Source organism: Symphalangus syndactylus, chromosome 8 (assembly GCF_028878055.3).
Source record: "Symphalangus syndactylus isolate Jambi chromosome 8, NHGRI_mSymSyn1-v2.1_pri, whole genome shotgun sequence".
Taxonomy (NCBI): Eukaryota; Metazoa; Chordata; class Mammalia; order Primates; family Hylobatidae; genus Symphalangus; species Symphalangus syndactylus.
Window position 1 is genome coordinate 68,399,256 of NC_072430.2, and position 26,146 is coordinate 68,425,401.

General features: G+C 34.6%; 1 protein-coding gene across 1 annotated transcript in view; it reads left to right on the forward strand.

The window, feature by feature from the left end:
• LOC129487942 (cilia- and flagella-associated protein 47) overlaps nt 1-26,146 on the forward strand; it is a 477,840-nt gene that overhangs the window by 305,963 nt on the left and 145,731 nt on the right. Inside the window, exons 46-48 of the mRNA XM_055289494.2 lie at nt 9,771-9,967; nt 10,902-11,045; nt 11,649-11,822. Of these exons, the coding sequence (XP_055145469.1) occupies nt 9,771-9,967; nt 10,902-11,045; nt 11,649-11,822 (515 nt within the window). The remainder of the gene's footprint in view (nt 1-9,770; nt 9,968-10,901; nt 11,046-11,648; nt 11,823-26,146) is intronic.

A 26,146-nucleotide genomic window follows, 5' to 3' on the forward strand; every position in this document is an offset into this window, starting at 1 on the left:
AAGATTTGCAGGCCATTTCAAAATATGTCAAAGACATGTATTTGGGGGTAAAATGATTTTATTTCATTCAGGGTTTGTTATTTGCCATGTGATGCTATACCAGAGTCAGTTGGGAATTTGGTATCTTATTGACAAAAAGAGTCTGTTTCATCAGTCTTATGATATCTATTTTAATCTTAATGATGGTCAGTTGTGTCTAAACTCCAAAAGGGAGAGGGTATAACAAAGCATTTCCAACCTCCCTTTCTATCGTTGCTGGTAATTCAATGTTTCAGGTTTCCCTTGGCCCAGAAGGGGTCCGTTCAGTTGCCTAAGCGGTCGGGGTTATATTTTTGGCTGCAATATTATTGGTGGGAGAAGAGTTTATTGTGAAAGGAAACTAAATCTTGAGGTCCCAAAACCACTATGCTAAAGGGAAAAGTCAAGCTGGGAACTGCTTAGGGCAAACCTGCCTCTCATTCTATTCAAAGTAACCCCTCTGCTCACTGAGATAAATGCATATCTAATTGCCTCCTTTGGAGAGGCTAATCAGAAACCCAGAAAATACAACCATTTGTCTCTTATCTACCTATGATCTGAAGCCCCCTCCCCTCTTCAAGTTGTCCCGCCTTCGCCCACCTTTTCGGACTGAACCAATGCACATCTTACACATATTGATTGATGTCTCATATCTCCCTAAAATGTATAAAACCAAGTTGTGCCCCGATCACCTTGAGCACATGTTGTCAGGACCTCTTGAGACTGTCACATCACAGGCGTGCATCCTCAACCTTGGCAAAATAAACTTTCTAAATTAACTGACATCTGTCTCAGATTTTCAGGTTCACATTGTTGATTATAGGTTGAGTAAAATCAACGTGGAAATCCAAAATTTGAATGCTCCAAAACCCCAAATGCTCAAAATCAGAAACATTTTGATCACCAACATGGTGCCACAGGTGGAAAATTTCACATTTGATCTCATATTAGGTCGCAGTCAAAAGGCAGTCAAAACTTGTTTCATGAACAAAATTACTTAAAATATGTAAAATTACCTTCAGGCTATGTATATAATGTGTATATGAAACATAAATGAATTTCCTGTTTAGACTTGGGTCCTATCCCTAAGTTATCTCATTATGCATATGCGTGTATTCCAAAATCTGAAAAATTCTGAAATCTAAAATACTTCTGGCCTCAGGCATTTCAGATAAGGAATACTCAACCTGTTAACAGGAAGATATATATATATATATCCTGTTTGTATATGTATACATATATATGTTATATATATTTTTTTAAGATGTAAATTTTTCTTTAGATCATTACAAAACTGCCAGGGCATGAAAAACCAAACAAACAAACAAACAAGTACCCTATCTACATTTAATAGGTAGATGCTTCTTTGATACAGGAAATGGACCCAAGGGCTGCATATTGAGTTACCTCCATAGTTAGAACTAAGAGATTGCTGTAAAGTAAATATGGAATGAGGTCCTCTACAAGTGACCACCTAAGACAAATAAATTTCTTATCTTACTAGGAGCAAATGAGAATAAGGAAAAGCAGAAATAAAATGTCTACAATACCAGAAGACAATAGAAGAATACCTAAGTTTACACGTAGATAGATAGGTCATAGTGAAACCATAGAATAGCAAAGATAAGGGAAATTCCAAAATCAATGAGAGAAAAAAGGCAGATTATTTTTAAAGGAACAAAAGTTATACTGAAGGCAGAATTACTGACAGTAACATTAGAAGCCAAAAGACAATAGCATTATAGTGCTGATGAAAATTAACTGCCAGTCTAGAATTTTATGTCCTAGTGAACTATCACTTATGAGTAAAGATGAAATAAAAATGTTTGTAGTTCAACAATGAACTTGAGACCATTTAAAACTCAGAGATTTTGGTAAAAGAACAAGTAGAAGGCCTCTTATTGGTGAAGGAAATTGAATTCAGAAGAGAGAATTGGGATCCAAGAACAATGGTTACTAAAATAATCAGTAAATGTGGGTAACTCCCATGAGGATTTGACTGTAGAAATAATGACAAGAATAAATAATTCAGGTGTTACCAAAACAAAGTGAGCTCAATTACTAGATAGCAACTTTATAAGGAAGGGTTTGCCATTACAGGCATGTAAAGTTCTTACATTTTAGGGACCAGGGTTGAATTACTGTAAGATATTTTTATGTGAAACATAGATGTTGAATATTTGGGGCAATGAAAAGTATAGGGATAGAATGTATAATTTCTAAACCAGTAGAGGCATAAATGAAAATAAACAAAACTTGATGAATTCAATAGAATTCAAGAATAGAAAAGAACAACATAAAATGGGATAAAGTGTGGCACAAAATGAGATGTTAAAATAAACACAAATATATCATTAATCACAATAAATATGAACAGACTAAACTATAAAAGGTGATATTTTCACAATGAAAACTAAAAGGTAGCTTTATACTGTTTATAAAATTTCCTGGTAAAATATCAAAAAACCTATACCAGGTATTTACTAATCATAAAATAGTTGGCATAGAGATATATTAATATTAAAACAAGTAGACTTTGTGGTAAATAAGTGTATTACTTAATTTAAAAAGGGAAAAATCCAACTTGGAGAAGAAACTTTGAAATTATTTATACCTAAACACATATTCTCAAAATGTATAAAGCCAAAATCAATTAATGTAAAAAGAGAAATGAACAAATTCTAAATTACAGTGGAAGATCTTATTAGACCTCTCGCAATAATTGGCAGATCAAGCAGACAGAAGGTTAATAAAGCCCTACTAGACTTGAACAACAAAATTAATTAGTTTTTCTATAGCTCTTAAGGCTAGCTTGACTGTGCTCATAAGGATTGGCCATCCTTGCCATTTACATACTACAGCACTCTGGTATCTGTCTATGACCTTCTTTCCCTGTGCTTTAGGGCACCTGGGAGAATGTGCACTTAGAACTTTTCAGTAAAATCAGACAGGGAACTGCATACCAGTCGGCCCTGCTGGCAGATACTTACAGACTTCATGGGAAGGCAAGTCCAGTGCTCTCAGACATTTGAGGTTGGTCAGGCAAAAAGGGTCACATGACATTGTTTTAGCATTCCAAATACTTTTCATTTTCCTTCCTCAATTCCTACTTCCCCTCTCCTTTATATTTATCCTCTTTTTTTCTTCTTTTCTTCCTTTCTTTCCTTTCCCTTTCCCCTCTCTTTTCCTATCACTGTTTGTCTTTTATCCCCTAAGTATTATGTTATTTTAAATCTCCCTGGTGACAGAAAAGGAAAAGTAGTTCAACCTCTTTTTAAATAATAAAATCAATTTTAGCCAATATTTTAAAAGTTGAATTTGTCAATAATAAGTATAGGTCTTTATTATTTTAAATTATTATTTTATTGAATATTATAATAAATATAACAATTTAAGCAGCTAGTCCATTTTAGAAAATGTTTTTTTTTCTGAGTGGACCATATTAAACAAAATTTCTACTAATACAAATTTTTTACAAAATAAACACTGTAAATTTTTTAACTGCTGAATTCTTTTTTTAATGTCTATGGCTACATTTCATATTTTTATTAAAGAGGACATAGTAATGAGCAGTTGTTAGCACACAGTCACTTACTTTTCCAGAGTATTTGTGATTCAGATACTCATGTGCCTTCAAAAATATAATAATATAACTAAAATGGGAAAAATTTCACTTTACTTGTGATATGGTTTGGATCTGTGTCCCTGCTCAAATCTCATTTCAAATTGTAATCACCATATTGGAAGTGGGAACTAGTCGGAGGTGAGTAGATCTTGGGGGTGGTTTCACATGAATGGTTTAGCACCATACTCTTGATGCTGTACTCAGGATAGTGAGTGAGTTCTAGTGAGGTCTGATTGTTGAAAAGTGTACCTCCCCCCACTCTCTTCTCTTGTGTTCCTGCCATGGAAGATGCCTGCTCCTGCTTTGTCTTCTGCCATGATTGTAAGTTTCCTGAGTCCTCCCCAGAAGCCAAGCAGATAATTCCATGCTTCCTTTATAGCTTACAGAACCGTGAGCAAATTAAGCTTTTTTTTAAGTTAAATAAATTTCCCAGTCTCAGGTATTTCTTTATAGCAATGCGAGAATGGCCTAAGAGAGCAGGTAAGTTAGTCTTTTGACTTATACAGTAGAAAAAAAGCCTACATTAAGAGTTTTTAGGCCGGGTGCGGTGGCTCACGCTTGTAATCCCAGCACTTTGGGAGGCCGAGGCGGGTGGATCACGAGGTCAGGAGATTGAGACCAGGTGAAACCCCGTCACTACTAAAAATACAAAAAAATTAGCTGGGCGTGGTGGCGGATGCCTGTAGTCCCAACTACTCAGAGAGGCTGAGGCAGGAGAATGGCATGAACCCGGGAGGCGGAGCTTGCAGTGAGCCGAGATTGCGCCACTGCACTCCAGCCTGGGCGACAGAGCGAGACTCTGTCTCAAAAAAAAAAAAAAAAAAAAAAAAAGAGTTTTTAGTAGTAGGTGGCAGTGTGATTAACAAATAGGCCAAAAAACTCTCTAAAATATAATTACTCATGTTTTCTTATAATAAATATTATACAATTATGTATATACATGTAATAAATGTAAGTATTCATTCTTGATTATTCATTTTCTGAATTAAAAGCTCTGACTATTGTTTGTTAATAATATACCAAAAACAACTATAGAAGGCAGTGTTCAACTTACTTATTACTTAATCTCTTCCATATGTTTGATGTGTTTTTATACAATTATGAGCTATTAAGGCACAAACAAGTCTAATAAATTAGTTAACCAAATTATATTCTATGAAGCCCCAAAATTCTTCTGAAGTGCTTTGGCTTATCTATAGTGAGGCCATGGAAGTAAATGGGGACTTCTAGCTCCTCATTCTACTTCAACCAGATTAACTCCAGTTTCCTTTGTTTTATATGTTAATTCAATTTTAAATATTGTTTATACACAGTACATCTAAGCCAGAAAATAAAAATTTTTGAAAGCTATTAATCAAATCCCACTCATTGAAAGAGGTTAAGAAGTTTGGAGGGACGTGTGGGTTGAAAAACTACTTACTGGGTGTTATACCCACTACCCGGGTCCAATATATCCATGTAAAAATTCAATCCATGTACCTCCCTGTATCTAAAATAAAAGCTAAAATTAAAAAAATTGTGAAGTTAAAAATTGTTTTAAAAATCGATATTCTTAAATAGTTGGGAGGATATTAAAATAATGCTTATGTCTTAGCTTTCACAACTATTTTTAGATGGCTTTCAGTTTTAAAATCACATGCCAAAAATATCTGGGAGGGACTGCCTTGTATCCATGGGGGGAAATAAACCCTTTTCTGATATTACAAATATATGGAGTACATTTAGAAAATAAACTTGTGGTTGAAAAATGAAAGGAAAAAAAAGAAGTTGAGTTTGAAAAAAACCTTAAGTTGTTTGCGTAAGGTCACACAATGTAGAATTGGAACCAAAACTGAAAAAAAAATGGTTTTAACTCTCAGTTGATTTTGTCTTTTTCAGGTCACAAGTTGTATACATGTATGTTTCTCTGCAGTTAGGGAATTGTAGATTATTACAGTAAAAGCCCAAATGGATCATATCTGCCTTTACACAGGTTTTGTATAGTCTCCCTTTCCTCGCTGACCTGGTTGTGGCCACGTGACTTGCTTTGGACAAAGGATCATTTAGGAATGGGAAAGAGGCAGATATTTGGTAGCTTATTTTACATTAGTCTCTGTTTTGCTGCTGGTAATTCTTCTGTACTCTATGAAAAATGATTGGGCTCATCTCATACAGGATTAGAGTGCTCATGGACAGAATTCCCAGCTGAGATCCAAAGACCACAGTCAATACCCAGTATATACACAGGTCAAAATACCCAGGTAGTACCATGTGGAGATGATAAGCTGTCCCAAATGAGCTCAGGCCACAGAATTATGAGCAAATGAATGGTTGTTGCTTTGAATCACTAAGTTTTTGGGTAGTTTGTTATGCAGTTGTAGCTGAACAAAACAATGGTATTGATTTTTTGTTCCAACTATGACCTATTCTAGGATCTGAACATAGTATATTTTTATGGGTTATTTGAAAAACTGTAGATAGCACTGATTTCTTCCAATAACCAAAGTTAAGTGAAATGATGTAGTCTTTACCTCAAGAAATTCTTTCTTTATATTTCTTTATTTTCTTCAGTAATTGTAATTTTTCTGTAAATTTACATATATTCGGTTATCTTTAAATATAGAATCCTGACAATTGCCACACTTGTAATGAAAAGATACAGGTTAACTACATCTGAGTTGAGTAGGGATGGAAGGGACAGATTCAGATAGTCCCTAACATTTGTTATGCCCAAGTCAGGAGTACAAATGGAAACCCACATAACATATGTCTAAATTTTAAAAACTTACAAATCAAACTAACACATTTCAAAATAGAATACATTCTATTATTCCATTTTAACAAATCTAACTTTATAAGAACCTTGAAGACCAAGTTTGAATTTAGAATTTTTGGACTCCTCAGAGTTTTGCACTAGAAAATGACAGCACAGGGTAGCTGGGTGCTAGTCAGGTGCCCACACCATTGTCTTCTGTCTTTCAACTCTTGCATGCACTCTAATGGTTCTTATGTTTAAACACGTGGATCTGTCAGCCCACACACTTACTCTTGGTCCATACCCTCCTAGTAGTGACCTCTTAGTTACTGCACAGTTCTAGGAGTCTTCTACCAGGAGGACTGACCTAGGGAAGAGTCTTGTGAAAGCACTGTAAACAGGATCAAGGAACTATGGATTGTGAATTATAATGTCTCATGAACTTGAACCATGGGTGGGGCTGGGATCCGTATAGATCTGTCCCACTGGGCCCATGTACTTCTTGCATGTGCAGAGAGGCAGTGCCAAAGGAGGATCAGAGTAAGGCCCTAGAAAGCATGAGACCAGGACAGGAACCTCTCTATCCTGGGATTTAGGGCATGTGTTAAGATGGGTAATTCCAACAGCAGACCCTGAGATCTGGTCTTGAGGGCAAGTAGTTTGAGAGGTGGTCTCAAAGCATAGGTAGGGGAGTAGGAGACTGCAAAGAGAAGAAACCAGTTCCGGGGGTTTTAATTAACAGGTTATCATTGCAGGCAATTGGGACTCAGTCCCACTGGGGGCCTCTGGAAGTTGGTGTCAAATTCACCTCAGAGTTCTTCTAACCAAAGGGCAAGAAAACAGGTTTTTTTGTTCGTTTTTTACCAATTTTGATTAATTTTTGGTTTGGTACTGCTCCTGCAGGATTTTACTACCACTTCTGGGTGATCTATGTGAGAACTGAGCACCATTCTTTGTCTAGAGAGAAGTTTCAAGGAGGAAGTCACAGATATCCATAAATCCATGCCCTTTAAGGCATACTTGAAGGGCACATGTCAAGGCATGAACAGCATTTGCCACAGTCCAGAATTGGAAATAAATTTAAGAAAACATGTCCCATTATTATGTGATGGCACAATACGTCCAGTAAAATTTCCAAATTTCTGAAGATCAAAATGGTTTCTACCTCTGCTAGTTTACATCTGATGGGGACGCAAATACTGTCAAATATCTTAACCCAGAAGTTTTTAAATCTCTTATTTATAATATATATCACCCCTACTTATGTTTCTTATACAACTTAATAAAATTATTTTGGATATTTAGAAATGAAACATACTGATTTATAAATACATCATCAAAATTAAAATTATAATTTCCACAAATGCCACTATTATAATGATTTTCTTTTTGGATTTGTAAGAAAGAGGGGCTGAGATTGTGTGGCCCTTAAGGTCCTTGCTCATAAACATTTCATGAGTTGGAAAATGTACACTTAAGAATGACTTTGGCTTTAACTTTCAGACTCAGCAATCATTAAGAAATGAACATTTTTTTTTTTGGAAAAAGAAATGTATAACAAAGCTTTCGACAGAAATTTTATACTTGAACTTGTGTGTTGCAATGATTGTGTAGCATTAAATAGCAAGAGGTTTTTTATCTTTGATGAAAACAATAGATATTCTGCAATTCTTCAAATTGTCTGAACAGTTTAATTCTTATATAAATAAAATAAATGTAAATTAATAGAATTCTATTTAAATTACATATTCTAAATATTTTTATATCATTCTCTTCATCCAAGAAAAAAAAATGAGTTCTCTTTATGCCTGTTATTAAAACAACAAATAATTTTCTGTGCTGATTTGTTCTATTGAGATTGCCACAACCCAAATACCTCTCTCAGGGTAAAAGTAATCAATTAACAACAGATGATAAAACATGCCCGGAGTCCTTTTTGCCAAGAAAAAAATGTATTCTAAAATTAGGTTGGTGCGTGAATAGGATGGAACAAAAATGACATTCGGAGAGCCTTTGAGAGTAACTGTTTTCTCCTCAGACCAGCTGATAGTCTTGGACTTGTTGGATGTAATACAAATTTCAAATGTTTTCCATTATCAGCATGTTTTAATATGTACTATTAAATGTAACATTATACATTATATATATTGTATTACATATAGCAACATAGACATGGAATATATGCTATATAATATTCAATTAATATAAGATATGTAACATTACATAATGTATAATTTATAACACACACATAAACTCATGTTTGATAAAGGATTTAAGGTAGTTAATGTTCTTGCATATAATGTTCCTGCGTATAAATGTTCTTGCATATCTTGGCATATACATTTCATTGTATTTGAAAACAACATGCCACCTTTCACATTTGAAGTGTTCACTTCGAGAGAATTAAAATTATAGCCATTTAATGTCATAATATGTGTCTGGTCCATTGACATGCTTGATTTGTTTTCTTGGTTTCAGAGAACTTCCTTGTACAGAATTAGGCATCAGATGTTTTTAAAATCATTTGTTGTTCGTTGACTATTTAAATACTTTGGCATTAACTATGAAGTTTTTATTATGTTCTTATACTGAATTCTACTTTAGGGTTGCCAGATTTTTATAACTATTTTCTCAGTTTATGGATGCCAAGGAAATGATGACCTTCAGAGAAAAAGTGGTGTTGCCTGAAAAGAATGAATGAGAATAGATAGCTCAACCTAGCATAAGAAGTAAAATTAGCTATTAGCTTAAGGTAAATGTTATAACGGGGTATTATGAGAAGTATTAATTACACACGCCCCTTTCTGGTTCCCTTGGTTATTAACTATGAAAAAGTTATTTCTATCTGCTGGCCAAGTTGCAAATTATTTTGATTGCTGTGAGACAGAGCACCTCTAAGGCATAGAAATGTGGCTGACAGTAAAGCCCATCTAATATTGCATGTATTTCCTTCTATCTCAGCCCCCTTTCAATTAGGTAGAGTCACATAGCTGGGTCTGGCCAGTTAAATGTGATGTGTATATTAATTTTGAGCTGAAAACTGAAAAGTCCTTGAGCAAACTTCCAGCTATTCCTTTTCCCCTGACATCTCAGCCAAAGAGCAGAGACGTTTCTTATGGTACAACTGCAAGATGGTGGTATCCTTCACAGTATGGAGTCCTGAGTGACTTCGAGGAGCAGACTGTTCTCTGACCAGTGCAGTATATATACTCTAATTGATAAATAAGCTTGCATGGTAAGCCCTGGAGATTTAGAGGTAGTGTGTTATCCCAGTGAAACCTATTCTAGGTTATGCAGTACAATTTAATTACAATAATATTAAATATTGCTTACCAAGATAAATTTTAGGTTTTATATGATTTTAAATGAACTGTTTTAAAATTATTTTGATAGCTTCAGATGGATCTGTTCCACTTCCTTTGCAATTTCTTCCCCTTCAACCTGGACGCTACCCTTGTACAATTTTATTGAAATCAAGGTATGATGTGCGTGCCTATTATGTTGAAGGTATTGTGAATGAAGAACAACCAGAGGCCGAATTTGAGTTTGAAACACGAGCATTTGAAGCCCTTACTCAGAATATTCCAATAGTATGTATCAACTTTTTTGGTACCTTTCTTTATTCATATTGCCACTGTGTCAGTTAAAGTCCTCCAGACCTCTCATCTTGGACTATTACAAATTTCTGACTGTCTTATCTGCTGTCAATTATTTCTTCATATTTATGTCAGAATCTCTTCCTAAATGTAAATGTGATTATGTTACTCATCTCATCAATCACTTCTGCTGGCTGTTTGCTTAAAACAATTAACTCCAATGTCCTTAATGTATCATTAAATTCCTTCTTGCTTCAACAAGCAGAGTTATGGACTCTCAGATCACTCTACTCTAAATTCTGTTGTGATCTAACACTTGGTTAAGATGGGTTCATAGGCACTGAGAACAATGATTGGCTGTAGCTTGGCTACCTATTAGTCAAAGTGACAATATAGTGTAAAAGAAGGTAAGGTAATTGTAAAGAACTTTGGCTTTTTAGAGGGATAAATTGCCTTTTTTGGTTTATTTGTTTGTCTAATTATTAAAGACATGACAAAAGTCAATCTGAAGCACAAAATTTTGTTCTGATGAGATAGATAGTCTTTGCTATGTGAGCAATCTACCAGTTAGAATAACTGTTATTACCTTGAATTAGGAGTAAAGTGTGTCCTCTAAGGCCATTTTATCGTCTTAATGGTAATTAGTAAGTGAGACAAAGGGAAATTTCTTTAGATATTAAATAATCCCTCAATAGATCTATTAGGCAATGCTCTTATGCGACACAGAAAGAACATGTAGTCATCATTATGCGTTATGTTTACATTTTTGATCTTTATTCTTAACAAATATGACTTTCCAATGGTGATTCCTAGGAAATACAATTAAAAATACAACATATAATGTTGTAAAAATTACCAATAATTCATATGTAATTCAATTTCATCAATATCATCCCTCTGATGTTTCTGCACCTTTTTCATGCTTTAGAACAATCAAACAAATGATAAATCGGTGTTTCAAGTTAGCATAAAAGGAGAGTGGTTTTCTGGACCTAGTGAATTACATGTTGGACCAGACGAAATTGTCAAGTATCCACTCACATTTGAGCCTATTTTTGAACGTGTTGTTAAGGTATGAACTCATCAATATTTTCCCCAGTATTAATTAATAGTATCATTAGTTAATAAACTAATGTATGGCATTAGTCTTTTAATTGATTGTACAACTTTTTAGCAGAAAAGTTAATATTTTCCATGAATTTGACTATTTTTACTGAAAACTTTAATACGTGTTTTAATTTGAGGCATAAACATGAACATAACAATATTTTTGTCTGTGAATACTAGCATACAAGTTAATTTTATTCAACATGCTGAACAAAGTAAGATAATTACTTTTCCTTCCTAATCATTAAAGAAATTGGTATATCAGAAAATACTTTCTTAAGGCAATATTTCTTTTACATGGAAGTAGACATGCATATAATTGCTGTGTAGGAGAATGCCTATATACACTCTGTAATTTAGAGAGGGTAATGAGACATAAATGACTTTTCACCAGAAATTTGTCTTTGTGTTCGGTAGAAGCATTTCTTTGTGTATTGAAAAAGTCAATGGCTAACACTTCTCTACAAGCTCATTTTATTAACCAGACACAAGATTAATAAGATAGCAGAGGTTGTTTAACATTTAACTATGACTCCTATAGACCTGAAATGTGTCTGGTCTCTCATAGGGTAAACTTATTCTACAAAATGTAGTAGATGGTATGGAGCACATCTTTGACATAAAAGGGGTTGGAAAAAAACCTTTGGCCTTGGAACACATCACTGTGGAATGCCGAGTGGGGAATGTGACACAAAAACATATAACATTGCCTCATTTCACAAATACTGTCCTAACATTTAAGGTAAGAATTTATTTTTAGTGTGAAAGTGTTTTCTTCTGAATATAGTGAATCACATGAAATATAATAATTACAAGCAATTTTTTAAACATTTAGTTTTACTTAATCAGATGAAGCAATGTCACATAAGATGTCTACAATCCTACCTATTACTAGTCCAACAGCTTTTAAATATAATTTCAATTTTAAAGTTGAATTAGGATGAAATGAGTCTTATATTTATATAACTACAAAGCACATTAAAATCTACTTATCTGAGTCATGTGCTTTTCATTGAAAAAAAATAAGTGATAATAAAAGGTGTTTTCAAAAATATTTAGAAACATCTTTTAAAATTTTAATGTGAAATCTGTAAGCAAAACAAAATTTCACAAGTGTAGCCTATCATTTACCAGTATAAACAATAGTGGAAATATTAAGGAATGCATAATTGTTTACATCCTTTTACTTACTTATTTTTTGTTTTAGGTTTTATTTATTTATTTATTTATTTATTTATTTATTTATTTATTTATTTTGTCTGTTGCTCAGGTTGGAGGGCAGTGGTATGATCTCGGCTCACTGCAACCTCCACCTCCTGGGTTCAAGTGTTTCTTGTGTCTCAGCCTCCCAAGTAGCTGGGATTATAGGCATGTGCCACCACGCCCAGCTACTTTTTATATTTTTTGTAGAGATGGGGTTTCACCATGTTGGCCAGGCTGGTATTAAACTCCTGGGCTCAAGTTATCCACCCACCTCGGCCTCCCAAAGTGCTGGGATTACAGGCACGAGCCACTGCGCCTGGCCTATATCCTTATTTTTTATGAAGCATTATAGTCTGCCATCCTCACTTGGTTTGTTTAAACCAATCTTTAAATACATTTTCCACTCACTCCTACAATTACCTACAAATAGTTATTTGCTCAATAGGATCCTCAAAAGAAGCTTCAAATATCTACCCTTTATAGGTGCCTGAATTCAATTTTAGAGGGGATTATAGAAGTTTGTAAATTCTCTGGGTTTACTCTTTGCTTTTTTTGTAACCCTGATAAATATGTGCCTTGGTTTTCCTCTTCTTTCTTTGCTAGATTGCAAATGGAATTAATATTCTAAATGAAACTCTTATCTTTTCATGTCCAACTAAAATTATTCAGTGCCATCTCTTACCTTCAAAATCAAAACCTAGTCCTTTGCCCGTTTTTTTAGAGGGATATCTGGATTTTAATGTCTTTTTTTTTTTTCTGTTGAGTTGTGTTTTCCTTATATTTTATGATATGGTTTGGCTGTGTCCCCACCCAAATCTCATCTTGAATTGCAGCTCCCATAATTCCCATGTGTCATGTGGGGGGGACCTGGTGGGAAGTAATTGAATCATGTGGGTGGGTTTTTCCCATGCTGTTCTCGCGATAATGAATAAGTCTCATGAGATCTGATGGTTTTATAAGGGGAAGTTCCCCTGCACATGTTCTCTCTGGCTTACCACCATGTAAGACATGTCTTTTGCCTTCCACCGTGATAGTGATGCCTCCCCAGCCACACGGAGCTGTGTGTCCATTAAAAATCTTTTTCTTTATAAGTTACCCTGTCTTGGGTGTGTCTTTATCAGAAAATAGACTAATACATTTTAGCTATTATCCTCATATCACCTATGTAATTTGCAAATATTTTGCCTATTCTTTAGGTTGCCTTTCATTTCATTGTTTCCTTTGCTGTGATCTCTGTGAACTCAAGGCCAGTAACATGTGAAGTTTGACACTGTTGACCTACCTTCTTAATGTTATTCACCCTTTATTTTATATTATTCTACATTTCTTGTTTCCTTGACATTAATTCCTTAACATTGGATTATCAAGTGATAATCAAACCTTGATTATTACTTATCTGGTCCTTTTATTCCTCTAACCTTCTGATTTCAAGTTTCATGCATCAAAAGCATCTGTATTTCTGGATGACCTCCCACTTGGCAGTTTCCTGGCTTCAGGCTGTCATCTAAATACAAATACCAAATTCATACTTTTATTCAAGATGTACATGTTAGCTCCAGCCCTTCATTTTCAACTCCTTGCTATACCACTTCACTTTGATAATCTGTTACTATAGACTAGACTCAGCATATTCTTTTAAATGTTTTCCTTGTTCAATTTTTCATTGGTGCTAGTAACTATTTTTATGATGCTTTGTATTGTTAAAAAGGTTTTTAATATACATTTCATTTGATTGCTGAAGGTTGAGACCTCTTTAACATGAAAGAGAAACTAAAAACTAGAGAACATAAATGAGACATAGGTAAAATGCTATAGAATTTTATCAAATTAACAAGGTAGGAGAAAATAATTACATAATAAAGAAGACAAGAGGTGTGGGACTTCCACAAAGGTGAAGCAAGAAGGTTTGTAAATTCATTTTTTTAAAGAAAAGCAATGAAAACACTGGCAAAAATTGTCAAAATCAAATTTTTCAGTGATCTTGCAATTAAAGACTTGAAATAATCTAAGAAGTATATATTTAAGAAAAACTCAGAATTCTGGAAAGAGCAGGATGGTTTGTGGCATTTTAACTTGAGTTATTCTTATCCCTCTCTCTTTAGCTCTGCAATCTTGCAACCATAGTGACTATGAAAACCAGCAGCTTTGCAGTCAAAAGAAGAGACAGTGTATGGATTACTATTTGACCTTTTTCCAAGTTTGCTAGCAGCATCCCACTAGGAAGGCATTATCATTATTTGACTTGTCTCAGAGTTTGCTCTGATGGATAGGTCCTATCCTTAGAGCATTTGTCAAAAATATTTAGCAGCAATGGTTTAACATTGCAGTTGTCTGAGGCTGCAGTAACAATAGCAGCTAATAAGAGATTGGCTAAAAACTTGAAAGGAAGATCTGGAATATAAGATTCCCTTAGGGGATTTTAGAATCTCTGGTATATTCCTGAGAAACAAGCAGGCTGCACGGATGTTCAAGAGTGTGTACATGCCTGAGAGAGTCCTGATTTTTCACCTCTGGCTGATACAGACACTGTGAGAGCTGAAAATTAAGGCTAAGTCAGAGTTTTAAACTACTTGAGTACTTAAAGTATACAGCAACACATATACAGTACTCCTTGTCAAAGGATAGAAGATTTATTGGTTCTTTCACCGTTTATAGAAACCTGTGGCAAATTACTGCTGACCACTAAGCCAACTAAACAGAGCTTCAGTGGGCACATACTATAATGAATACAGACTTTACAGAATTAGTTCAGAAAAGTCACTAAACCGTAAAAGAACAAAACAACAAAAACAAGAGCAATGAAAACAAACTATTAGGAGGGGATGATCTGATTTCAAAAGTGCCTATATTACCTTACATAAAGAGTAGTTTTCAATAAGGAATTAATTATGAGATGAAGCAAAAGGACAAGGAAGCAAAGAAACAGGAAAGTATGACCAATGCACAAAAAATAAGCAATTGTTAGAAGCTGTCTCTAAGGGGACCTACACATTGAATTACTAGAGTAAGACTTTAAATAAGCATTTGTAAGTGTATGCAATGAACTAAAAGAAATCCCATCTAAAGAATTAATGAAAAGTATGACAATGATGTTTCAATAAATAGATTATATAAATGTAGTTATAAAAATAATGAAAAAGACCAACATTCTGGTGTTGAAAAGTACAATGAGAATTATTAATTATACAGCCTCAACAGTAGATGTAAGCTGGCAGAAGAAATAATCATCAAACTTTAATATGAGTCAATACAGATTGTCTAGTCTGGGGAAGAGGAAAAAATAAATAAAAATGAACAGAACTTTAGATATCCATGGAAGAGCATCAAGCATACCAATGTATGACTTACAGTAGTTCTACAGAAGAGAAAGATAAAGGAAAAGAAATAGTTTTCAAAGAAATAAAGGCCAAAAAAGCCCCAGATTTTATTAAGCTTTAAACTACATATCCAAAGGCTCAACCAACTTAAAAACAGCATCAATAAAAATAACTGTATTGGTGAATAGAATATACAACATAAATATGTGCTAGATGTAACTGCTTTTTCTTCTAGGTCATTTAAAAGAAAAAATGGAGAGAGGGACAATATGGCCAAATAGACACAGCCAAGAACTGCTGTTCCCATTGAGACAGACAAAAATATCCAGTAAGCCAACATAATTAGAGCAGATCTTCAGAGGGAAAACACCGAGAGTGAATTGAGAGGCAACTCAGACTCTGAGGATGGAGGAGGAGGAAGCTGGGAACCCTACATGGGGTACCTGAGTGCTAGAGATAGTTCCTGGCCCCAAACAACTTCTGGGGAAGGGGAGAGTGAAGGGACTAAGGTACAGCTTATTCTCACTGCAGACCTTTAGGATACCAGCTACAGAGGACTCCATGTCCCCATGGATGTTTGAGCTGAGAAAGATCTTTTCAGAAAGTAGGCAGAGGTAGGACTTCAGCTAACATGGAGCCAGGGGCTTTCCTGCATGAAGCAGCTCTGTTGGAGTGCAGCCGTAAGTGTCCAGGCCCCAGGGATCCCCATCTCCCTTCTAGAAGCTCTAGCCCCAGCTGACTGCCAGGCCAAGAGAGAGCAAGGGCAGCTTCTAGATGGAACCGGGGCACATCTATTCTGTACGCCCTACTGCTAGCCAGCATCTCCCAGGGCACCTGCCTGGCTGCCCCACAGAAGTGTGTACACAATACAGCCTCCACTCTCCAGGCTGAGTGCTTTGCTCCAATTGAATACTTTCCTGGCAACCTGGGAGCACTTCACATCCCTGAGAGCAACTGGAGCCTGACCCTGAGCTGTGGGCCTGTCTTGATGCCTTAGGGTTGCATCATGCAGCTCAGGAGTACTGAGCCAATATCTTTGGCCAGCACTCAAGTTGAAGAGGAGCCCCCAGTCTTAGAGCATGGAGAACGGTGAGACACATTAGTCCATCAGCTGGTGTGGGAGTGGGACATTCCTTTCTCTGCAAGGCCAGTCTAGAAACAGTGTGGCCTACCTGCCTGCTGCAGCCTCTGCCCAAGTGAGCCCCCTGGCCTGGAACGCCTAACAAAAGAAATGTGGGTGCAGTGCCAGTAATCAAATGGGGCTCCTCTAGGGCCCAGAAATCGACCTGGTGAGGGTGTCATCTCTTCCCCACCCTCTCCCACCACAGAGCACACATGCAAACATGAGAAAAAGAGTCATGTGGCTGTGTAAGAGCTTATCTACCAGTCATTATTCTTAAGCACCATCTACTGGATCACAGCCCAAAAGACAGCCCCCAAAATATTCTGCTAATATACACCCCTTGAAACCAAGGGCAAGAATTCAGCCTCAAATAAATATTGTTCCTGAAAACATACACAAACAAAGCAAACTGACTATACCCAAATTACACCACAGTTAAAGGAAAACCAACCCTCCCAGATAAGAAAGAATCAATGCAAGAACTTTGGCAATTCAAAAACCAGAGTGTCTTCTTACCTCCAAATGAGCCCCACTAGGTCTCCAGGAATGGTTCTTAACCAGACTGAAATGACTGAAATTACAGAAATAGAATTCAGAATCTGGAGGGCAAGGAAACTTGATGACATTCAGGAGAAAGTTGAAACCCAATGCAAGGAATCCAGTAAAATGATCTAGGAGCTGAAAAGTGAAATAACCATTTTAAGAAAAAAACCAAACTGAACGTCTGGAACTGAGAAATTTACTACAAGAATTTCATAATGCAAATGGAGGTATTAACGGCAGAATAGACCAAGCTGAGGAAATAATTTCATAGCTCAAAGATGTTCTTTGAATTAACTCAGTCAGACAAAAATAAAGAAAAAAGAATTTTAAAAATTGAACAAAACTTTTTGAATTTCTTAAATAATTTCTTGAACAAATTCTTGAATAATTTCTGATAAAAATTAGATTATATAAAGAGACAAAGCTTATGACTCATTGGCATTCATGAGAGAAGGAGAGAAAGTAAGCAACATGGAAAATATATTTGAGGATATAGTCCATGAAAATTTCCCTAATCTTGCTGGAGAGGTTGACAAGCAAGTTAAAGAAATGCAGAGAACCCTGGCTAGATACTATACAAGACAACTATCCCAAAGGCACATGCTCATCAGATTCACCAAGGTCAATGTGAAAGAAAAAGTCCTAAAGGCAGGTAAAGTGAAAGGTCAGGGCACATAGAAAGGACACCTGATTGTCTACCAATAGATCCTTCAGCAGAAACCTTACAAACCAGAAGACATTGGTGGTAGTGGTGGGCTATTTTCTGCATCTTTAATGAAAAGAAATTCCAACCAAGAATTTTATGTCCCACCCAACAAACTTCATAAGTGGAGAGATAAAATCTTTCTCAGATAATCAAATGCTGAGGGAATTTGTTACTACTAGATGAGACTGACAAGAAGTCCTTTAGGGGGTGCTAAACGTAGAATTGAAAGGACACCTGCTTCCACAAAAACACACTTAAGCACATAGCCCATAGATATTATAAAACAACTGTGCAACCAAGGCTGCATAATTACCAGCTAACAACATGATGATAGTATCAAAGTTTCACATATCAGTACTGACCCTAAATGTAATTGGACCAAAAACCCCACTTAGAAAATACAGAGTGGAAAGCTAGATTAAATGACAAGACCCAACTGACTGCTGTCTTCAAGAGACCCGACTCACATGTAACAAAACCCACAGGCTCAAAGTAAAAAGGATGGAAAAGGATTTACCTGCAAAACAAAAAAAGAGTACAAGTCTCTATTCTTGTATCAGATTATAAAATAGAGTTTAAACCAACAACAATTAGGACCAAAAAAGGCATTACATTATAATAAAGGGTGCAAGTCAACAAAAAACTTGACTATTATATGTGTGTGTATATATATATATGTATATATATATATATTCAATATTCGAGCATCAAGATTCATGAAACAAGTTCTTTTTGATGTTCCAAAGACATAGACAGCCACATAATAACAGTGGGAGACTTCAACACCCCACTGACAGCATTAGACAGATCATCAAGTCAGAAAATTTAAAAAGAAGTCCTGAACTTAAACTTCACACTTGTCTAATTGGACCTAATAGAAAGCTATACAATGGTCCACCAAACAATCACAGAAAATACTTTCTTTTCATCTGTGCATAGAACATATTTTAAGATTGACCACATGTTCAGTAATTAAAGTAAGACTCAATACATTAAAAAACAAAACAAAACTCATGCCCAGCACATTGTCAGATCACAGTGCAATAGTAATAAAAATTAATATCAAGAAGATTTCTCAAAACCACACACATACATGGAAATTAAATAACTTGCACCTGAATAACTGCGGGGTAAACTTAAAAATTAAACCAGAAATCAAACATTATTTGAAACTAATAAAACTTGAGGCATAACTTATAAAAATCTCTGGGATACAGCTAAAGCGACGTTAAGAGGAAAGTTTACAGCACTAAAAGCCTTCATAAAGAAGTTAGAAAAAGCTCAAATTAACAATTTAACTTTGTACCCAGTGAAACTAGAAAAAAAATAACAGGCCAACCCCAAAGCTAGTATTATAAAAGAAAGAATTAAAATTAGAGAAGAACTAAATGATGTTGAGACACATAAATCCATACAAAGGATCAATAAAATCAAGTGTTGGCTCTTAAAAAAAATAAACAAGATAGAAAGTGCACTAGCTAGATTAACACAGGAATAAAGAAAAGAAGATGCAAATAAGAACAATTGGAAATGATGAAGATATTACAGTGGATCCCACGGAAATACAAAAGATCCTCAGAGACTGTTGTGATCAACTCTATGCACACAGATTTAAAAATCTAAAGGAAATTGATAAATTACTGGAAACACACAACCTCCCCAGATAAAACCAGAATATGAAGACCTGAACAGACTAATATGTTCCAAAATTGAATCAGTAATAAAAACCCCTACCAACCAAAAAAGCCCTGAACCAGATAGATTCACAGCCGAATTATATCAGACAAAGAACTAGTACCAATCCTACTGAAACTATTCCAAAAAATTGAGGGGGGGCTTCTCCCTAACTCATTATATAAATCCAGCATTAACCTGATGCCAAAATCTGGCAGAGACACAACAAAAAAGGATAACTTGAGGCCAATATCCCTGATGAAAGTACACACAAAAGTCCTCAAAAAAAAATAGCAAACCAAATGTAGAACCACATTAAAAAGTCAATACACCAGGATCAAGTAAGCATTACTCCTGGCATGTAAGTCTGGTTCAACATACACAAATCAATAAATGTTATTCACTTTTTATAAGAATTGAAAGCAAAAATCATTTGGTCATCTTAATAGATGCAGAAAAAGCTTTTGATAAAATCCAGGATCTCTTCATGGGAAACACCTTCAAGAGACTAGGTATCATAGGATCATACCTAAAAATAATAAAATCCATCTATGACAGACCCACAGCCAACATCATAATGAATGAGCAAAAGCTGGAAGCATTCACCTTGAGTACTAGAAAAAGCCAAGGATGCCAAATTTCACCACTCCTGTTTAACATAGTAGTGGAAGATCTAAACAGAGCTATTAGGCAAAAGAAAGAAATAAAAGGCATCCAAATGACAAAAGAAGAACTTAAACTATGTCTTTTTGCAGACAATATGGTTCTACACCTAGAAAACTCTAAAGACTGCCAAATGGCTCCAAGAAATTATAAAAAACTTTAATAAAGTTTTAGGATAAACAAATAGATGTATGAACATCAGTAGCATTTCTATCCACCAGCAATGTTCAAGCTGAGACCCAAATCAAGAACAGATTCCAATTTACCATAGCCACAAAAAGTTAAAATATCCAGGAAGACAGCTAAGCAAGGAGGTAGAAGATCTCTGCAAGGGAAAATGTGAAACACGCTCTAAGGGTACAGTAACCAAAACAGCATAGTACTGATGTGAAAACAGACACATAGACCAATGGAACAGAGTAGAAACCCCAGAAATAAAGCCACACACCTACGATCATCTGATCTTCAAAAAACCCTACAAAAACAAGCAATAGTAAAAGGACTTCCTATTCAATAAATGGTACTGAGATAACTGTCTATCCATATGCAGAAGAATGACACTGGATCCCTGTCTTTCACTGTATACAAAAATTAACTCAAGATTGATTAATAATTTAAAGGTAGGACCTCAAACTATTAAAATCCTGGATTTAGCTTGAGCACCTTTCTCAACATCAGCCTTGGCAAGGAAATTATGACTAAGTACCCAAAAGTAAATTGCAACAAATCAAAAATTTAATTAAGGATCTAATTAAAGAGTATCTGCATAGCAAAGTAAATTATCAACAAAATAAAGACATCCTACAGAATGGTAGAAAATATTCACAATCTATTCATCCAACAAAGGTCTAAAACCCAGAATCTATAAGGAAATTAAATCAGCAAGATTAAAAGAAATAAGCCTGTTAAAAATATGCACAGGACATGAATAAACACTTCTGAAAAGAAGACATACAAATGTCCAACAAACATATGAAAAAATGCTCATCATCACTAATAATCAGAGAAACACAAACCAAAACCAAAATGGCATACCGTCTGTATTAGTCCACAGCTATAAAGAACTTCCCAAGACTGGGTAATTTATAAAGGAAATAAGTTTAATTGACTCTCAGTTCTGCATGGCTTGGGAGGCCTCAGGAAGCTTACAATCATGGCAGAAGGCACCTCTTCACAGGGTGGTAGGAGGGAGAGGAACAAGCAGGGGAAATGCCAGATGCTTATAAAACCATAAGATCTCATGAGAATTCAATCACTATCATGAGAACAGCATGGAAAACCACCCTCGTGATCCAGTTATCTCCACCTGGTCCCACCTTTGATACGTCGGGATTATGGGGATTACAACTGAAGATGAGATTTTGGGTGGGGACACAGCTAAACCATATCACCAACTCACACTAGTCAGAATGGCTGTTATTAAAAAGTCAAATAACAACAGATGTTGGAGAGGCTGAGGAGAAAAGGGAATGCTTATACACTGTTGTTGGGAATGTAAATTAGTTCAGCCACTTTGGATAGCATTTTGGAGATTTTTTAAATAACTTAAAACTGAGCTACCATTCAACCCAGCAATTTCATTATTAGGTATATACCCAAAAGAAAACAAATCACTCTACCAAAAAGACACATGCACTCATATGTTCATTGCAGTACTATTCACAATAGCAAAGACTTGGAAGCTACCCAGGTGCCCATCAGTGGTGGATTGGATAAAGAAAATGTGGCACATATATACCATGGAATACTACACAGTCATAAAAAGGAATGGCATCATGTCCTTTGCAGAAACGTGGTTGTAGCTGGAGTCTAGAATTCCAAACAAAGTAACGCAGTAACAGAAAACCAAATACTGCAAAATTTGTCACTTACAGGTGGCAGCTAAACTTTGAATACACATGGACATAGAGATAGGAACAATAGATACACAAATTATTAGATGAGGAAGGGAAGGAGGGGGGCACATTTGAAAAACTACCTATTAGGTGCTATGCCTACTACTTGAGTGACAAGATCCATACCCTAAACCTCAGCATCATGCAATATACCCATGTAACAAACTTGTACAAGTAACCCTTGTATCTAAAATAAAAATTGAAATTATTAAAAAAACTGAAAAATTAATAATTATATAAATGTCTTGGCAGGCTTAAAATGTATAAAGATGTAATTGGTATGAAAGTAGTAACATACAGAAAGACTAGAAGGATAGGAGCATACTGGAAAAATATTTCTATATGCTACTGAAATTAAGTTAGAATTATTGCAAAGCAAATTGTTTCAAAATAAGATGCTAGTTATAAAACCCAAGACATCTTAGAAAATAACTCAGGAATAGAGTGAAATACGCGGAAAGGAATTTAAGTGACACATTAGAAAATATTTTACTCAAAATCTGACAGTAATGGAAGATTACAGGAACAAAGGTGACATAAGATATATAGATAATATGAAAATGGCAGATTTCAGTTTTCTTGTCTGCATTATATGTAAATTGTCTAAACACTCAAATGCCAGAAATTGGAAGAATGTATTTTTAAAGAAAAGTTCAACTTTAGGCTGCTTATATTAGACCCATTTTCAATAAAATGACAAAAATAGTTTGAAAGTAAAAGATATACCATGAGCATAGTATCTAAAATAGAGCTGAAGTGGCTGGAGTATTTCAGAAATCAAATGACTTGAGACTTAAAATTATTAATGTATATGAAGAGACATTTTATAAAGATAAAAGTGTCAATCTATCAGGAATATATACCAATTATAAGTATATACATGTATATGTATGTGTGTATATATATTATCATATATTATACACATATATATGATTATGTATTATATTTATTATGTATTATATATAGCACATATAATGTATTATAATATGTTATACACACTATCAGAAGATCTGCAGTTACCTATAAAAGATAATTCTAAAACAAGAATTATGTAGTATTAACATGAAATAGTTTTCTGTGCTTTAGAAAAAATATTTTTCTATGCTTTATGTGTGTATATATATTATAACATACATGCACACATATCATAAAGCATAGAAAAATATTTTAAAAATATCTTTATAATATGTGTGTATATATGTTATAATATATATACACACATATTATATCACACACACACACACACACACACACAACAACAGAGCCTGAAAAGACATGAAGCAAAACCAACAGAATTTAAGAAGTCATAAACAACAATGTTAGTTGGAGGTTTAAATATCCCACTGTCAGTAATGGGTAATTAACTAGCCAGTAGATCAACATAGATATGGAAGACTTGCAAAAATCAATGAGATCTAATAGACATCTGTGGAACATTCCATGTAATAACAGCAGAGTAAATATTCTTCTCAGGCATACATGGAATATTCTCCCAGATAGACTATGTCTTACAACATAAAATAAACCTGAATAAATTTAAAAGTGATGTAATGGTGTACAGTATGCTTTTTGACAACCACGGAATTAAATTAGAAGTCAAAAATGGAAATAAATTTGGGAAATCCTTGAATATGTGGAATTTAAAACAACATACTCCTAAATAACCAATAAGTCAGAGAAGAAATCACAAGGGAAATTAGAAAATGATATGAGATGAGTGAAAATGAAGACATAATTGATGAAAATTTAGGAGGTGCACCTAAAGCAGTGCTTAAAGGGAAATTTGTAGTTGTGCATACCTGTAGTAAAAAAAGAAGAAAGATGTTAAGTCAGTTACCTAACTGTGTCTTAAGTAAATAGTAAAATGAGCAAATGAAAGACAAGGCAAGCACAAAGAGGCAGTAAGAGAGAGTAGAGTGAAATAAAATGATATGGAAAATAAATCAATAGAGAAAATAAAATAAAAACAAAAGTTAGTTATTTGAAAAGGTCAGTAAATAAGCTAATTTACCTTGACTGACAGAAAAAGAGAGAATACTCAAACTACTGAATTAAGAAATGAATACGGAGACACCACTATCTACCTGAAGAAATAAATTAGAGATAAATACTAAGAAAACCTGTATGCCCATAAATTTGCTAATTTGGAAAAAACTGACCAATTTATAGAGTTACAAAAACTACTGAGCTGACTCAAGAAGGAATAGAAATATGATGCACCTACAACAAGTAGAGAATTAGCATTTGTGAGACTTCCCACAAAGAAAACACAGTCTTAGATGGCTTTAATAGTGGATTTTACTCACAGTTGAAGAACTAATATTAATGTTTCACAAACGCTTCTAAAAAATAAAAGAGAAGTAAACATATTCTGACTTCTACTTTGAGACCAATATGATTACCTAGATAATAAATCCAGACAGAGGCATCATGGAAAATGAAAACTACAGATCAATTTTCCTTAGGATTATAGCTGAAATACTCTCAACAAAATATTAGAAAACTGAATTCAACAACATTTAAAAATGATTATACACCAACATAGACTATATGGAATTGTATTACCAGAGTCTATGGTGATATATGGACTTTCCTTACACTACTGGAGTGTTTGAAGATTCCTAGAAAAGAGAATTCAAAAACAAGTGTTGGTGAGGATGTGGATAAAAGGAAACTCTTTTAAACTGTTAGAGTGTAAATTAGTACAGCCATTAAGATAAACGTTATGAAGTTTCTTCCAAAAATTAAAAATATAATTATCATATGATTCTGTAATTCCACTGCTGGGTATATATTCAAAAGAGTTGAAATCTCTATGTGAAAGAAATATCTGCACTTTCTTGTTCATTGAAGCATTATTCACAATAGCCAAGATATGGACTGAACCTGTGTCCATCAACAAATGAACGGATAAAGAAAATGTGATATATACACAATGAAATACTATTCAGTCTTAAAACAGAAGGAAATCCTGTCATTTGTGACATGGATGAACCTGGAGGCCATTATGTTGAGTGAAGTAAGCCAGGCACAGAAAAGCAAATATTGCATGATCTCAATTATATGTGGAATCTAAAAAAGTGCAGTTCATGGAAGTGGAGAGTAGAATGGTGGTTATCAGGGGCTGATGAGGGGAGTCGTTGGAGAGATGTTAGTGAAAGCACACAAAATTTCAGTTAGATAGAAGAAGTAAATTCAAAAGAATTATTAGATCTTGTGTACAACCTGGTTACGATAATTACAACGTATTCTTGAAAAAAGCTGAGAGAATAGATTTTTTGTTCACCACAAAAATGATAACTGTGAGATAATGCATAGATTAATTAGTTTGATTTAGCCATTTCACAATGTATACCTATATCAAAACATCATGTTGTACATCATATACAATTTCTCATCCATTAAAAGTATGAAAAAGTTTTTTAAAGTATGCTAAATAAAAAAGTCAGTGACAGAAGTCCACATCGTACTGTTTAATTTCATTACTAATAATTGTTCATAACAGGCTCATATGTAGAGACACAAAGTAGATTATTGTTTCCCTGAGCAGTGGCGAGCAGGAAGATATAAGCACCCAGTAAACTGAAAGTTGGGTTTAGCCAGGGTGTGGTCAAATGCTGCTTAAATATTTTTTATTTGTTTTATTAATACTGATGTAGAAATTTATTGAAACGGTTCATCTCTTTTGTGTATCAAACTGCCTAAAGACAATCGTGCGTGATTGATGAGAGCGATTCAGACCTTCTAAGCATCAATGATCTTGACATAAGTAGTAACAGAATATAAGCATTATTTGTTTTGTAAGAATAATTTCCTTTGTTCCATTTTTAAATAGGTTTGTTCTTAGATTTCTCTTCTACCAGATGTAGAATTTTTCTGGCTTGCTGTTTTTTTAAAAAAGTGAATGATTTTATTGGAAGTATTTAAATTAAATTTCAGTTT